The sequence below is a fragment of the Quercus lobata genome, chromosome 6 (assembly GCF_001633185.2).
Source record: "Quercus lobata isolate SW786 chromosome 6, ValleyOak3.0 Primary Assembly, whole genome shotgun sequence".
Taxonomy (NCBI): Eukaryota; Viridiplantae; Streptophyta; class Magnoliopsida; order Fagales; family Fagaceae; genus Quercus; species Quercus lobata.
In genome coordinates, this window is record NC_044909.1 from 21,555,504 (window position 1) to 21,569,263 (window position 13,760).

A 13,760-nucleotide genomic window follows, 5' to 3' on the forward strand; every position below is an offset into this window, starting at 1 on the left:
TATGCTACTTGAGTTTATCACCCAACAGTGTTAGATAACTTGCAAGAGAGAGAGAGAGTTGTAACTTGTAAGAAGAAGAGGAAGTACTTTAATGAGTTCTAGTATCTGTGGTGATATTGATGCACAACCACACCATGTGGTTCTCTTCCCCTTTATGTCCAAAGGTCACATCATACCAATCCTCCACCTTACACGCTTACTCCTCCATCGCCGCCTAGCTGTGACCATCTTCACCACCCAAGCCAATCATGCCTTCCTCTCTGAGTCCCTTAATGACACTTCAGCCTCCATTCTTGACCTCCCCTTCTCTCACAACGCGCCTGATATCCCTGCTGGAATCGAGAGCACTGAAAAACTGCCTTCAATCTCCCTATTCCATTCATTTGCTAACGCTACAAAGGTCATGCAAACTGACTTCGAACAAGCGCTCCAGACTCTTCCACATGTCAGCTTCATGGTATCTGATGGGTTCCTTTGGTGGACTCTAGAGTCTGCCTCCAAGTTCAACATCCCACGATTGGTGTTCAATGGTATGAGCTATTACTCTTTGTCAATCTCCAGAGCTGTGGCTAATGATAGGCTTCTCTTTGGAGCCGAGTTAGACGACGAGTTAATAACAGTCACTCCTTTTCCATGGATTAGAGTTACTAGAAATGACTTTGAGCCCCCATTTACTGAACCGGAGCCAAAGGGTCTGAAATTTGAGTTCACCATGAAAGCAATCACAGCAACAAAGAATAGCTATGGTATTATATTCAATAGCTTCAATGAGCTTGAACCTTTGTTTGTTGATTTTTTTAATCGTAAATATATACCCAAGGCTTGGTCTGTGGGACCTTTATGCCTAGCTGAACCACCAAAGGTTAGAAATGAAGCCCACAATAATTATAAGCCCATATGGGTTCAGTGGCTCGACAAGAAGCTTGAGCAAGGAAACTCAGTTCTGTATATAGCCTTTGGGTCTCAGACACAGATTTCACCTGCACAACTCAAAGAAATAGCAATTGGGTTGGAGGAATCCAAAGTGAATTTCTTGTGGGTGATAAGAAAAAGTGAGTCAGAGATTTCAGATGATAAGTTTGAAGAGAGAGTGAAAGATAGAGGAATTTTAGTGAGAGAATGGGTTGACCAAAGGGAGATTTTGATGCATGAGAGTGTGCAAGGGTTTTTAAGTCAGTGTGGATGGAATTCTGTGTTGGAGAGCATATGTGCTGGGGTTCCAATCCTTGCATGGCCTATGATGGCAGAGCAACCTTTGAATGCAAGAATGGTTGTGGAAGAGATAGTGGGACTGAGGGTTGAGACATGTAATGGGTCAGTGAGAGGGTTTGTGAAGTGGGAGGGGTTAGAGAAAATGGTGAAGGAGTTGATGGAAGAAGAGAAAGGTAAGGAGGTGAGGAAGAAGAGCAAAGAGGTGGCACAGATGGCCAAGAAAACTATGGAGGAGGCTGGATCGTCCAAGTGCACATTGGACTTGCTCGTTGATGAGATATGTGGCAAGAAGACATGATCATCAGGCGCATATATATAATGTGACTGGGTTTTGATATGTGGCAATAAGACATGATCATCAGGTGCATATATATAATATCATAGCTTATTTCATTGTATCTAATTAAGCACGGAATAATTTGCGACTTCTCCACTTAATTTGTGTAGTGTTGTATTAAATAACTTTAGTAGAACAAAACCAAGAGTCAATATCTAAATATCGGCTACTTACCTATTTGATGCAATCCAGGGGTTTTTTGGTCTCCTATTGTACACATACACACTCAACAAACATACATGGCCATATAGACTGAAATTGTGTTTTTAAAACTTAATTTCAAAAGGGAGTGTGCATGTATAATAGGGCTTGTGTAATAAGATTTACCAAACAACTATTATTACAATTTTTTTTCACACAATAGACTCACACTTTCCTTGCATACTTTAGGTCATTGCCTCTAATATTGGAGCCGACCCCAATTAAATTATGCTAAATTCTTAAAATAATTTTTTAGATCTTTCTTATACAACTTTTCATCCCTATAATTTAGGCAAGTTTATGTAGAATGTTACAACAAGTGCCTTAATAACTTATTATGTCTAACTCGAAAGTTGTCTTCTAATCATACAAAACAATGGTAGATTTTACAGAGGGTTAACATGTCTAAGGTACATTACCATTTACCAACACTGAGGGTTGTTTGAGTTTTCTGAGCTAAAAATAGGAGATGAATATTATTGTTAGGATAAAAAAGACCACACCCAGTACACAATGCTTTTCACTTGTTGATAGATCCCATTGTTTACTAATTACAGTTTTTTTTTTTTTTTTTTTGAGTTGATTATAATTATATAGACCCTATTGTTGACTAATCACAGAGAAAAGATCCTAGATTTGGGCTAAAATCAAGGACTTGAGTTGATTATATAAGCCCTATGGTTGACTAAATATAGAGAAAATATCCTTAATTTGGGCTCAATATAGGATGAGTTATACGATCAAGTGCAATACTTAAAATATTACACACCATATGCAATTGCCCTTAATGGTTGAGATTGAGAGTTAAAAAAAAAAAAAAAAACAAAAACAAAAACAACAACAACAACTTCCAATCTCAACGAAAAAAAAAAATTAAAAAGTTTTAAAAAATGTGAAGTAAAAATTGTTTGTTAGAGGAATGAGGGTAATTGCAGCCCATACAATGCCCTGGGTATTGCAAAGCATCCAAATCCCAGCTATACATGGTAAGGATAAACAGCATATTAACATGCCCCTGTCATAAGACCTAAACAACCCTCAGTGTCGTGATCCCTTCAAGCTATTCTTATAATTAGTATCCATTACATCATGATAAAAGTCATTACAAAGGACTAAAATATCTAACATGCAATATGGCATTAACTGAAAAAAGTTCTCTTTTCTTTTCTTTCACTAATTAATGTTATCATATTATTATGTATCCTTTTTCCTTTAGTCAAATTTTTAAACAACTGAATCTTAGTTCCAAATTTTTTTTTAAGGGACTAATGATAATCTGAAATGTATTGGACGAACAAGCTAAGGAAAATCTCAGTGACCAACGAGCAAACTAAAAACCTGGCAAGATTATCAATAAGCATCAATTAATATTTACTAGGCCACAGCCAACCAAATATATTCAAAATGAAACTGAAAGAAACAAGAAGGTATTTGGAAAGATTGGAATGGGCAGAGTAACAATAACATACTAACCCTTTCCACCAAATTATAATCATCAAGAGAAAGAAATGGAAGTCTAGAGTATAGTGCTTGACTTCCTACAAGATTTATATGTAAATACTAAAACAAAATGAGCTTACAACTCACTATTAATCTATCCCACTTCGGAAAGCCGCTCAAGTGACAGAAGAATATATAAGTGACGAGCAAGTAACACCACCAGCCTCTTCCACACAATTCTATTCCATGTTTCTTGCAGAACAGGTATAACTGCAATTCGCTGCGAAGTATTATGATTTCAGAAGTAAACTGCAAGCTGCTGTGAAGTATTATGAGTTCAGAAGTAGAGATCAAACATGTCAGTCAGAGTTACAATATTCTTCTACCATCAGTAGGCAGGGATATATAATTCATCAGAAAAGCTCATGGGGTGACATCATCAGCAAACTTATATCACTGGGACAACACCGATTTGCCTCCAGTAAGCGCATCATCTATCTATACCCAAGGATAGACCAGTTTCTATGATGGAACCTGGCAAGAGTTATGCACGAATAAGAAGGTTGCTTGTGTTTTTCATTTTCTTGTAATAAACAGGAAATATATGGAGATACCCACCAACAAAATCATCAGCTTTGGGCATTTAATTTCTCCAAAAGGATCTTGTTTAGAAGCCCTGGATTTGCTTTACCTTTTGACAGTTTCATTACCTGCACATCCCAAAACATACAGAATCATCTTGGTAGACAGGAAAATTATTAACAAATTAACCAGGATGAAGAAATAGATTACAAGTTTCATATTAAAACCCACAGATTTTTTACCTGGCCAGCAAAATAACCTTGTAGCTTAGTTTTGCCCCCACGATATTGCTCCAGCTGCTTTGGGTTCTCTGAAAGCACTTTATCTACTATTTTCTCAATCTCCATAGGATCTACTATCTGTTATATTCAAAACCATGAGACTGCTTTATCCAATTTCTTCTAAGCCAAATGTTACTATAATCATCATTAGCATACAAATAATTGTAACCATTTGATTGACAATGTAAACTATCTCTCTCATAGGATATCACTTAATGAAATTACTCCCAATTTAGGGAATAACTTGGTCATGCCTTTTCATTATCATATTACAGACTCTCATATATCATGCTGATTGCCAAACAAGCCAAGGCTTGGACAGCAGTATGCTTGAACACCAGTTGATGGATCCCATGCAAAAGTGTGATGCTTTTTCCTTTTTTTTTTTTTTTTTTTTTTTTTTTTTTGGGAAAAAAAAGGGGTGGGGTGCTGTAATTAATATTGAATTACAATAAAAGTAATTATCAAATTAGCCTACTGAACAACCTCAGTTAGACCCATGAATAAGCTCAAGTTTTGGCTCATATCAGTTAAGATCAAAATAAGCACACTGGAAGTTCAAATAAACCCAAAGCTTAAACAACCATTTAGCTTCTCTTGGTTCATACCATATCTCCAAGAAATTAAAATGCTTATACATTTTCGTCCCTATTTACATCTTTGTCACTATATTAACAAAAAAAGGGGTTTGGAAGATTTTGTATATTCTGCAGGTGCAGATTCAGCATCTGAAACAATGTACTATCCAGGGCAATCTAGATAAATGGGTGTTTGGATGGAAGGAGAGGAGAGGGAGAGTAGAAGGTAGGAGATGGGAGGGTTTAGTGAACCTTGTTTGGATTTTTTAAAGGGGGAGGGAAATGGTTTGAGGGTGGGGGAATAAAAAATGAGCAGTTTGGGGGAATTTGGAGGGGAGGTGTTCCACTTATATTAAAAAAATTTAAATTATCAATTTTGCCCTTATGATGTCAATTTATATCTATTTCTTTAAAATTAGAAAACGAGGTTCATAATTGTCAATTTGTACAATCATCCCCCTCCCCTTTGCACCTCTTAATTTTTAAAATATCCAAACAAAGGGAAGGGGTAACCATTCCGCACCTTTTCCTCCCCTCTCCTCTCCCTCCCCCCTTGACCCTTGACTGGGACCCTCAACTCTACTCTCCTCTTGCTCAAAAAAAAATTCCAAACACACTGTAAATTAGTTAACCACTCGGTTGTTTAATCTCACACATAACATGCTGAAGCAAAATTTAAGAATTGGCTCTTATTTTAATGGAACAGGACAATGTAATCCTATATTTGAAGCTAGTATAAATGTCAATACAATGTTTCTTGTGATCTCTTCAATGACTAACCTAAAATTAGCATACAATAGACAAATTCTACTTCAAAAAGTTTTTTGTCATTAAAATCCTTAGGTATAACATTCACTAAACTAGTTTTTCTTGCTTCCTGCTTACTCACTCTCACATCAATCCAAGACCATGTACCTTTTGACATTGAGCAACCAATCATAGGTCTTTCAAATTTAGACATCTCATCTGAGCATTTCAAGGCAAAGGTATGGGAAATAAAATTTGTAGAGTCAAAAAAACAAACAATAGAGAGCTTCATATTTCATATATTTTACAATTTGAAAGAATCATATCTATACTAGATCCTAAATAAAATAACTTACCTGAACCAAATCCTTTTCTTTTATTAGTCCCTTGACAGTTCCACCTTTGGCCAGTAGTTCAAACAGTATCTGCAAATTATAAATTATAAGTTGAGAATTTTAGAAATACACAATATGGTAAAACATGTCCACAGAAGAGTAGAAATAGAGAAAAACTATCATAAGGTCTTGCTTCCTTTTTCCATTCACTTGGACAAGTTAACACAGCACCATGCACGACAAAGGACATTTGCAAAATCTAGGCCTGCACAAATGCCAATGCCCCAGATGCCAATTGAACTCTCTCATTGCTAAACTATCATAGGGTCCCAATGCGTATAATACTTTTATTATCCTACATATGGTGCAGCTACAATATATTAATGCTATGTTTGGAAGTTTGGAGAGAGAGGAGAGTAGAGGGGAGTGGTTATCCTCCACCTTGTTTGGATGTTTTTAAAATTAAGTAAAGGAGAGGGGAATAATTAGCCTTTTCATAATTTGTAATTTTGTTAATATGGTAAGGGTAAATTTGGTAATTCATTTGATCAAGCATTTCTATGCTCTACTCTTCCTCCAAATCTCTCCAATTTGGGAGAATTAAAAATGAGGGGTTAGAAGTAGTTAGAACCCCTCCAAATCCCTCCCCCTCCTCAATTAAAAAACATCCAAATAAGGTAATTTAACTTACTCTCTCTCTCTCTACTCTACTCTCCTCTACTCCACCTCCATCCAAACAAGCTATAAAACTTATCAACTAGGAACTCTAGCTCAAATGGAACCTCCTCCCCTTGTAAGAGTAAGATAGAGGATGAGATCGTGGTTCAAAACCCATCCAGTGTGTGTGTATGGGTTACCAATAAATAATAATTTAAAAAAAAAAAAAAAAAATCTTAAAACCTTGCAACCTTAGGGAGCCTAGCAATTTATTAAACCCTTATGCCACATGCTATTACAAGATTAACATAAGCTAGTTTTATTTGATATTTCACCTGCTTATAAGTTAGGGAGGCTCTTACATTCCAATAACATTATAAAGACTTAAAGAGAGAGAGAGAGAGAGAGAAGGAGAGAGAGAGGGGGGGGGGGGAGTGGAAAAAGATAAAAAAAGAAAATCTTTTATACAATGAGATTGTTGAAAAAGTAAGCATATAAATCTTTCAGTCTGACAAATTAGGAAAAATAAAAAGTAAATTTACAAACAAGTGAACCAATGACATATAGAGGCACTAGGTTATACAATGATCAGCTCGGACATCAGAGTTCAAATGAAATTTGAAAATGTTGTATGTGGTAAGCATTATTACCAGAGGCAAACTCTTACCTCTTTCCCAATTTTCCCACTGATGGTCCCACCTTTTATTGAAGCTATCAACTCAGCTAGCTCCTGGGGGATTAACTTTATCTCATTTATGGTCAACTTTTCATTTTTAATGTAAGCAGCAATGTCACCCATTATCCAATTGGCAGCCAGCTTCACATCAGCTCCCTTTGCAATAGTTGCATCAAAAAATTCTGCAACCTAAGACATTTGTTCAGCAAAAGAGCCATATCTCAGATCATTCTAGAATGATATATATCCCAAACAATACTATAAAGCAACAGATACAAGGTTATTAAGGATTGTAAGAAATTTCTTTCAGGCTTGTCTTGAAGTAAGACTAAGGAATATGCCTGCAGAATTAGAGGCTTAAATGACCTTGGCCACCCCTCAAACAACACTAAAGACGCACGTGGAAAATGCCTGAAGCTTGTGATATATGACTGAAATACATGACTTAGCAAATATTGGGGTTTTGTATTCCAGGATTAAGAGCTAACACACACCCCTCTCTCTCTCTCTCTCTCTCTCTCTCTCTCTCCGTGTTTATTTACATTCATTTTGAATAAAATATATGTAGATTGTAAGGACCTGGGGCACAATTCTAAATTGGGGATTACTGTATCATATATCAAAAGACTAACCCAAAATTTAGCTTTTCTTACTACTCTTTAATTCTAAGTTTGAATATGAATTCAGTGTCAACTTTTTACTCTTCTTTTTTATTTTTTTATTTTTTGATAAGTAATAAGAGATTGTATTAAAACATAGAAAATTCTTCTTTTTTTAATTTGATTGGCCTTTTCCTTCAAAATCCTGAATATGAAAAGCAAAATCTTTTAAATGCCAACTGAGCAATCCCCAGCCAGCAAAAACATTTGAAGTAATAAGGAGGGCTCACATTAACGTCATTTGCAAGGAAAAGAACATCCTGCATGCTCAGGCCCATCTTCTCATACCTCCGACGCTTCACTTCTGGAAGTTCTGGCAATGAATCACGGATACTATTGACATATTCTTTAGTAAGGATAACTCCTGGAAGGTCTGGTTCTGGGAAATATCGATAATCAGCAAGCCCTTCCTTTTTCCTCATTGTAACTGTTTTCTAAACATTATAACAAAGGTTAATGGAGCATAAAGTAGACACAAAATAACTAAGTGAACCATATATCTGGTACTTGTTTCCACAACATGACTAGAATAAAAGATGTAACAATAACCTGAGCGCCTTCTTCCCAGAGACGAGTTTCCTGTGTAATTTGATCACCCTGGCCTTGGCTGTGAAGAAGCACCTGCCTTGAAATTTCAAAATCAATGGCCCGGCTAACTGATGAAAAAGAGTTCAAATTTTTTATCTCAACCTGCCAATACAAGAGGGAATTAGATCATGAACTTCCAATAACTTTTAACACCAAATCCATTGGAGCTTTGACTCAAATGACACTTCTCCTATAAGAGTGGGTAGAGGGTAAGGTCATGGGTTCAAAACCCATTGAGTGTGTGTATAACTTACCAACTAAAAGAAATATAAAACACCAATTAGAAAAAGAATTAGTGCCTTTTGTTGTTATTGTTATACATCCATGAATCTATTTATCTTCATTACCCCCAAAATTAAAATGAAAAACAAAGATTAATCATGGTAGTACAAGAAAAATTATATGCTAGAAAAGTTCTTCTGGTTACCAGTAACTACATGCATTTAAAAGGATCATGATAAGGAGGTCGAAGCAATATAGGAACCTCCAAGTATAATTCTTCGCCTTTTTAATTTTTTTTTTTTTTTTTACATTTTTGTGATTTTATGAAAGGGTATATTGTACACAATGGATTTTTCTTATTTTTAAGCACATCTTATCATAGAACCCTAAGTCAATAATTGCCAAAGGCCTTGTAACTTAATGGCATTAGCCTGTCTCTTTTATGAGTACTAGGATCTAAATCCCCCCTCCCCAATTATTGTAACAATTAAATTAGGGATGTAAATTTCTATCATTTTTTTTTCTCTTGTTTTGTTTTGTAGATATAAATCATTCAACCATACAAGATTTAACCCGTGACCTATTATGGAGAAAAGAAGATGTCATTTGGTCCAAGGGCCATTTGAGCCATTGAGCTCCAGCTCAAATGGCACTTTCTCCTCCTATAATAATGGGTGGAGGGTGAGGTTGTGGTTTCAAAACCACTAGGTGTATGTGAAATCTTATCAATAGTAAAAAAAAAAAAAAATACCATGCAAAAAAAAAAAAAAAAAAAATCATTGTTTCTCTCATTATCTTATGGCATCAAGTACTTGTATGTTAGCATGGTAAGTTTGGTCATAACAGGTGAAAAAGATTTGGCATGTTCCCTTGTGTGCAATTTGTATGGAGAGAAGAATAGGACTTTTGATGGTGCTAAGTGTCCTTGGCATGCAATTAAAGTCCTCTTTTTTGAGAACTTTGGACTTTGGAGAACTGGATGACTATTTTAGGCAATGCGCAACCCACATCTTTATTTGATTTTCTAGATCTACTGAACTGGAGTTTGTAATTATTTAGGAGTAGCACTAATACATCCCCTTTGTATTTGAGTTTTACTTTTCTATGAAATAAATTTATATATTACATTATATTTATAAATTAAGAAAATGGCTTCCTTCACACATCAGAACACTTTACCGTTTACTTTCTGAACTGTTTCAGTTTTTCTAGTTGCTAGGAAAACAAAAACAGTAAGAAGTGAGAAGTCAACTACCTTTGTCCCAAACTGTGCTTGCCCAATTGGTCGAATTGAGACATTCACATCACAACGAAGTGAACCTTCTTGCATATTGCCATTACTCACTCCCAAATACCGAACTAACCTCTGCAATTCAGCTGCATATTCTGCAGCCTCAATACCAGTTCTCATATCTGGTTCAGAAACAATCTCAAGTAAAGGCACCCCTGCTCTATTTAAATCAACCTGCAATAAAATCAACCATATCAACAAGCCTATACTATACATGATAATTGCCATTTTCAGCAGTCATCAAAATCTATGGAAAGAGATATGTCACAAACAAATTTTCATTTTGAATGCATTTGAACTCATACTACTAGATAAGAAGGCAATAAATTATAGAATTAGCATGCGTATAGAGTCAACTTGACCCACAAATCATATGACTGACACTTGACCCTGATTAAACGTGAAAGCGACAATATATATTCTTGAAAGCAAAGAAGACTACAGTTCAATGCAGTAAAAAGTGGTACAGTATTTAGGCAAAGGGGAAGCAGTAATTTCCTGTGAATAACTTTCATTTTCTGAATGAAGCAGCTTGCCTGCATCTTCCTCCATGTGAACCCTTGTAATGCCAAACCTCCTATGTCCCCCGCCAAATTCCACAGGAAGATCCAAATCAATGTAACCACCACTTGCAATTGGAACATCAAACTGAGATATTTGGTAGCCTTTTGGAAGGTCAGGGTAAAAGTACTGTTTCCTATCAAACTTTGAGTTTAGAGACAACTTGCTATTCAGTGCAAGACCCACTTTCACCGCTAATTCAATGACCTTTGAGTTCAAAACCGGCAAAGCACCAGGCAAACCCATGCAAATGGGGCAGACACTGGTGTTTGGTGGAGACCCATAATTGTAAGGACAACCACAGAAGGCTTTGGTAAGGGTGTTGAGCTGGACATGGGTTTCTATACCAATGACTGCTTCATAATCTTTTGAGAATTTATCACTTGTTTTGGTCTGGGTACGAGGTGGATTTTTTATTTGGGGCTTTTGCTTTTCTTGAGTGGCAGTTTGGGCTTCTGTGCTTTTCATAGTGCAATAAAAAACGCCATTCTTTCTTCTAAACAATGCAGTTGGGTACAGCAACAAAGGGTGGTTTTGAATGCTTCTAAAAATGGTAGAAGCCATCATGGCACTAATTCAATCAATCTATCAAACACTACAAAGGCTGTGTCTGCATAGCATTAAAAAATCAAAGGCATTGGTAAGCTATAAAGATATTCAAAAGGAAATAACTTAAAAATTAAGAACCAAAATCAGTTAGAAGGACTCCAACTGTTGAATATCTAGATAATATTTGATGCTCATGCTCAGAACTTGAAAATCAGTTGAAGTCACACAAATAACAAATGCTGGGATATGCAAGGAATCAGGTTTTTGCAAAAATGGTAGTGAAGTTTCCTCAAAATACATAAAAAGAATCGATTTTGAAGGGTACCCAGAAAGGATTTTAATGTAAAACACTGGAAAATTAGTCAAAAGATGCCAAAAAGAGTTGCTATGTCACAGTAGAATTACATTACACACAAAGTGCTTAGTGCAGAGTTCAAAAAATTTAGAAGGAATGAAAAGATATGAGAAGAAGAACGGATGGAAAGAACAGGATAATGATCGATGGAAACCATTTCTGACCTGCTCTGGCCTCTAGCAGCAAAGATAGACCCGAATTGCTTCACAACCTACCATAGCAACAGTCATCCATTTCAAAGACAATGAAACCCGGTTCAGTAGCTTAACGATCTTATGTAGCTCAAAATAAATTATAACATATAATAGTATGACTTTCAACAAGTAAGTGGGCGTGCCGGAGTGGTTATCGGGCATGACTAGAAATCATGTGGGCTTTGCCCGCGCAGGTTCGAATCCTGCCGCCCACGTTTTTTACTAGAACAAGGTTTCTCAACAATTTTTTTTTTTTTTTGGTTGCATAAACGAAGTCTTTATTGAAATAAAATAGACAACAGAACAGAGTTTACACTGCTCATCAAGACAGCAGACACTTACACAAACAGACTTACAAAACAACAACACTTGGACTACAAACAGAAAATTAAAAGCAACCAACACTAGAACTACAAACACACATAACTAAACATGATAGCAACAGGTCTGCACAACTGTTGGCTTCTCTCCACACGTGTTCAATGCGGACCGCCCATGGCTTGGACATGAGCCACCTGCAATCCAGAATTTTAGTAGCAAGTAAGGAGTCTGTTTGAAGGGAGACATGTTGGTATCCATGATTCCAAGCTAGCATCAGGCCCTCGCGGATGGCCCAAAGTTCGGCCACAGTATTATTGGTGTTACCTTAATGTAGAGAGAAGGCCCAAAGCCAGTTGCCATCAGAATCTCAAGCTAATTGTCCTGGATTTCCTTTCGAGCTGCCATACGTGTTTATGGTAATAAAAGGGTTACTAGCTGGCGTCCATGTGATAAGGATAAATGAGTATTAGGATGTTGATGAAGAGGGTATTGAATTGGTTGTAATAACTAAACTTTATTTTATGTTGAAATATGTTGTTGCTATAAGTAACCACTTATTTCACATCAAAATATATTTTTGTAATTGGTGATAAAAGACTTGTTACAATAAGTACTATTGTAACAAAAAAAATTAATTGGGGTAATATATATACTATTGCGTCTCTGATTTTTTTTTTTTTTTTTTTTTGGTAATAGTAATTTAAATGTATTACATCAATTTAAGATTGTTGCAAGAATTACCTTGTTACATCTAAATATGTTGTTGCAATAGCTAAACCTTATTTTATGTTGAAATATATTGTTGCAATAGGTAAAACCTTATTTCACATCAAATGAAATTGTTGCAATAGAGGTTAGGGGTGGCTTGATGCATTTGGGGGCTTAAGGCAAAAATTGAAATTGAGGCATTTTATATATTTAAGGTGAAAATACATTTTTGGTTCCTACATTTTGAGCTAATTCTTATTTTGGTCTCTACTTTTTTGGAGCGCCTATGTTGGTTCTTGAAAATCAAAAATCGTTACTATTGTAGTTCCTACTGTCATCTCAGTAATGGAAATTTTCTACATGGTAGATGAAGTGCACTGTTGGCAAGTTAAATGCTAGCGTGGCTAATAAAATAATAAATTAAAAAACAAACCTTCAATCTAATTAAATTAAATAATAATTTTTTTGTTGCTTTTCATTATTTTTTTTGGAAGAACATCCCTAAATCAAGACATATCCAACACCAAATTCTTCATGTTCTTCCCCAAAATCTAACACAATTAACGTTGAATTCTCTAGCATATCAAACCCATAAACCCAGTAAACAAACCAATCTCCAACAAACCCATAAACCTATAAATTTTCTTAGAAAACAAACACAAAAAAGCCCAGAAAAATCAGCTTAAATACAAAATAATAAATCCCAAAGCCCCTATTTTCTCAAACTCAAGCAAAATTATCAAATTCCAAAATCTCCAAAGACCCACAACATGCCACACCCAAAATCTCCATACTTTTTCTTATTCTTCTTCCCTAAGACCCATGGCCAAAAACCCATCTTCCCCATAGACCTAGGCCAAAAACCCATAGTCCCCACAAATCCATGCCGAAAATCATTCTTCCCCATGGACCCATGGTCAAAAAATCGATGATGTGAACTTTCTCTATCTCATGGTCGAATCCCATGGCCGAAACTCATGGCTAACAACCCATGGCCAAACCCCATCAACTGAACCCTATCTTATCATATTTCTCTCTCTCTCTCTCTCTCTCTCTCTCTCTCTCTCTCTCTCCATGGCCAAAACCCTGGCCACACCCCATCAGTTGTTGGTTGCTAATATTTGATCTGGGTCTTTATTTCTTGATTGATATATCTGATTGTTGGTGATAAACTTTGAGTGGCTAATGTGTTTATGAAGCATTCGATTGTGTTTTGGGTGGGTTTTGAGATAACTTCTGATTTGGGTTTTAGTTTTTGAGGTTGGA

General features: G+C 36.0%; 2 protein-coding genes and 1 non-coding gene across 3 annotated transcripts; 2 read left to right on the forward strand and 1 right to left on the reverse strand.

Annotated features, from left to right (window-relative positions):
- The first annotated feature begins 91 nt into the window (after window positions 1-91).
- LOC115949973 (UDP-glycosyltransferase 90A1-like) lies at window positions 92-1,629 on the forward strand. The gene has a single exon (XM_031067231.1). The coding sequence runs from the start codon at window positions 92-94 to the stop codon at window positions 1,508-1,510; it is 1,419 nt and encodes a 472-aa protein (XP_030923091.1). The 3' UTR covers window positions 1,511-1,629.
- A 1,468-nt stretch (window positions 1,630-3,097) lies between these two features.
- LOC115994625 (glutamyl-tRNA(Gln) amidotransferase subunit B, chloroplastic/mitochondrial) lies at window positions 3,098-11,540 on the reverse strand. Its single transcript, XM_031118834.1, has 10 exons — window positions 11,436-11,540; window positions 10,305-10,977; window positions 9,771-9,980; window positions 8,255-8,395; window positions 7,936-8,139; window positions 7,038-7,235; window positions 5,735-5,803; window positions 4,015-4,131; window positions 3,809-3,900; window positions 3,098-3,724 (listed from the first exon to the last, which is right to left on the reverse strand). The coding sequence occupies exons 2-9, from the start codon at window positions 10,932-10,934 to the stop codon at window positions 3,820-3,822; spliced, it is 1,650 nt and encodes a 549-aa protein (XP_030974694.1). The 5' UTR covers window positions 10,935-10,977; window positions 11,436-11,540; the 3' UTR covers window positions 3,098-3,724; window positions 3,809-3,819.
- A 58-nt stretch (window positions 11,541-11,598) lies between these two features.
- Window positions 11,599-11,680, forward strand: TRNAS-AGA. Its single transcript has one exon. It is a non-coding gene; the product is annotated as a tRNA-Ser (tRNA).
- Window positions 11,681-13,760: the final 2,080 nt, after the last annotated feature.

Coding starts and splice junctions, on each gene's coding strand:
- LOC115949973 (XM_031067231.1), top strand. CDS start 92: ATGAGTTCTAGTATCTGTGGTGATATTGATGCACAACCACACCATGTG.
- LOC115994625 (XM_031118834.1), bottom strand. CDS start 10,934: ATGATGGCTTCTACCATTTTTAGAAGCATTCAAAACCACCCTTTGTTG. Junction 9,981..10,304: donor AAAATGAAAGTTATTCACAG/GAAATTACTGCT, acceptor ATTTTATTGCAG/GTTGATTTAAATAGAGCAGG. Junction 8,396..9,770: donor AAGCACAGTTTGGGACAAAG/GTAGTTGACTTC, acceptor TTGTATTGGCAG/GTTGAGATAAAAAATTTGAA.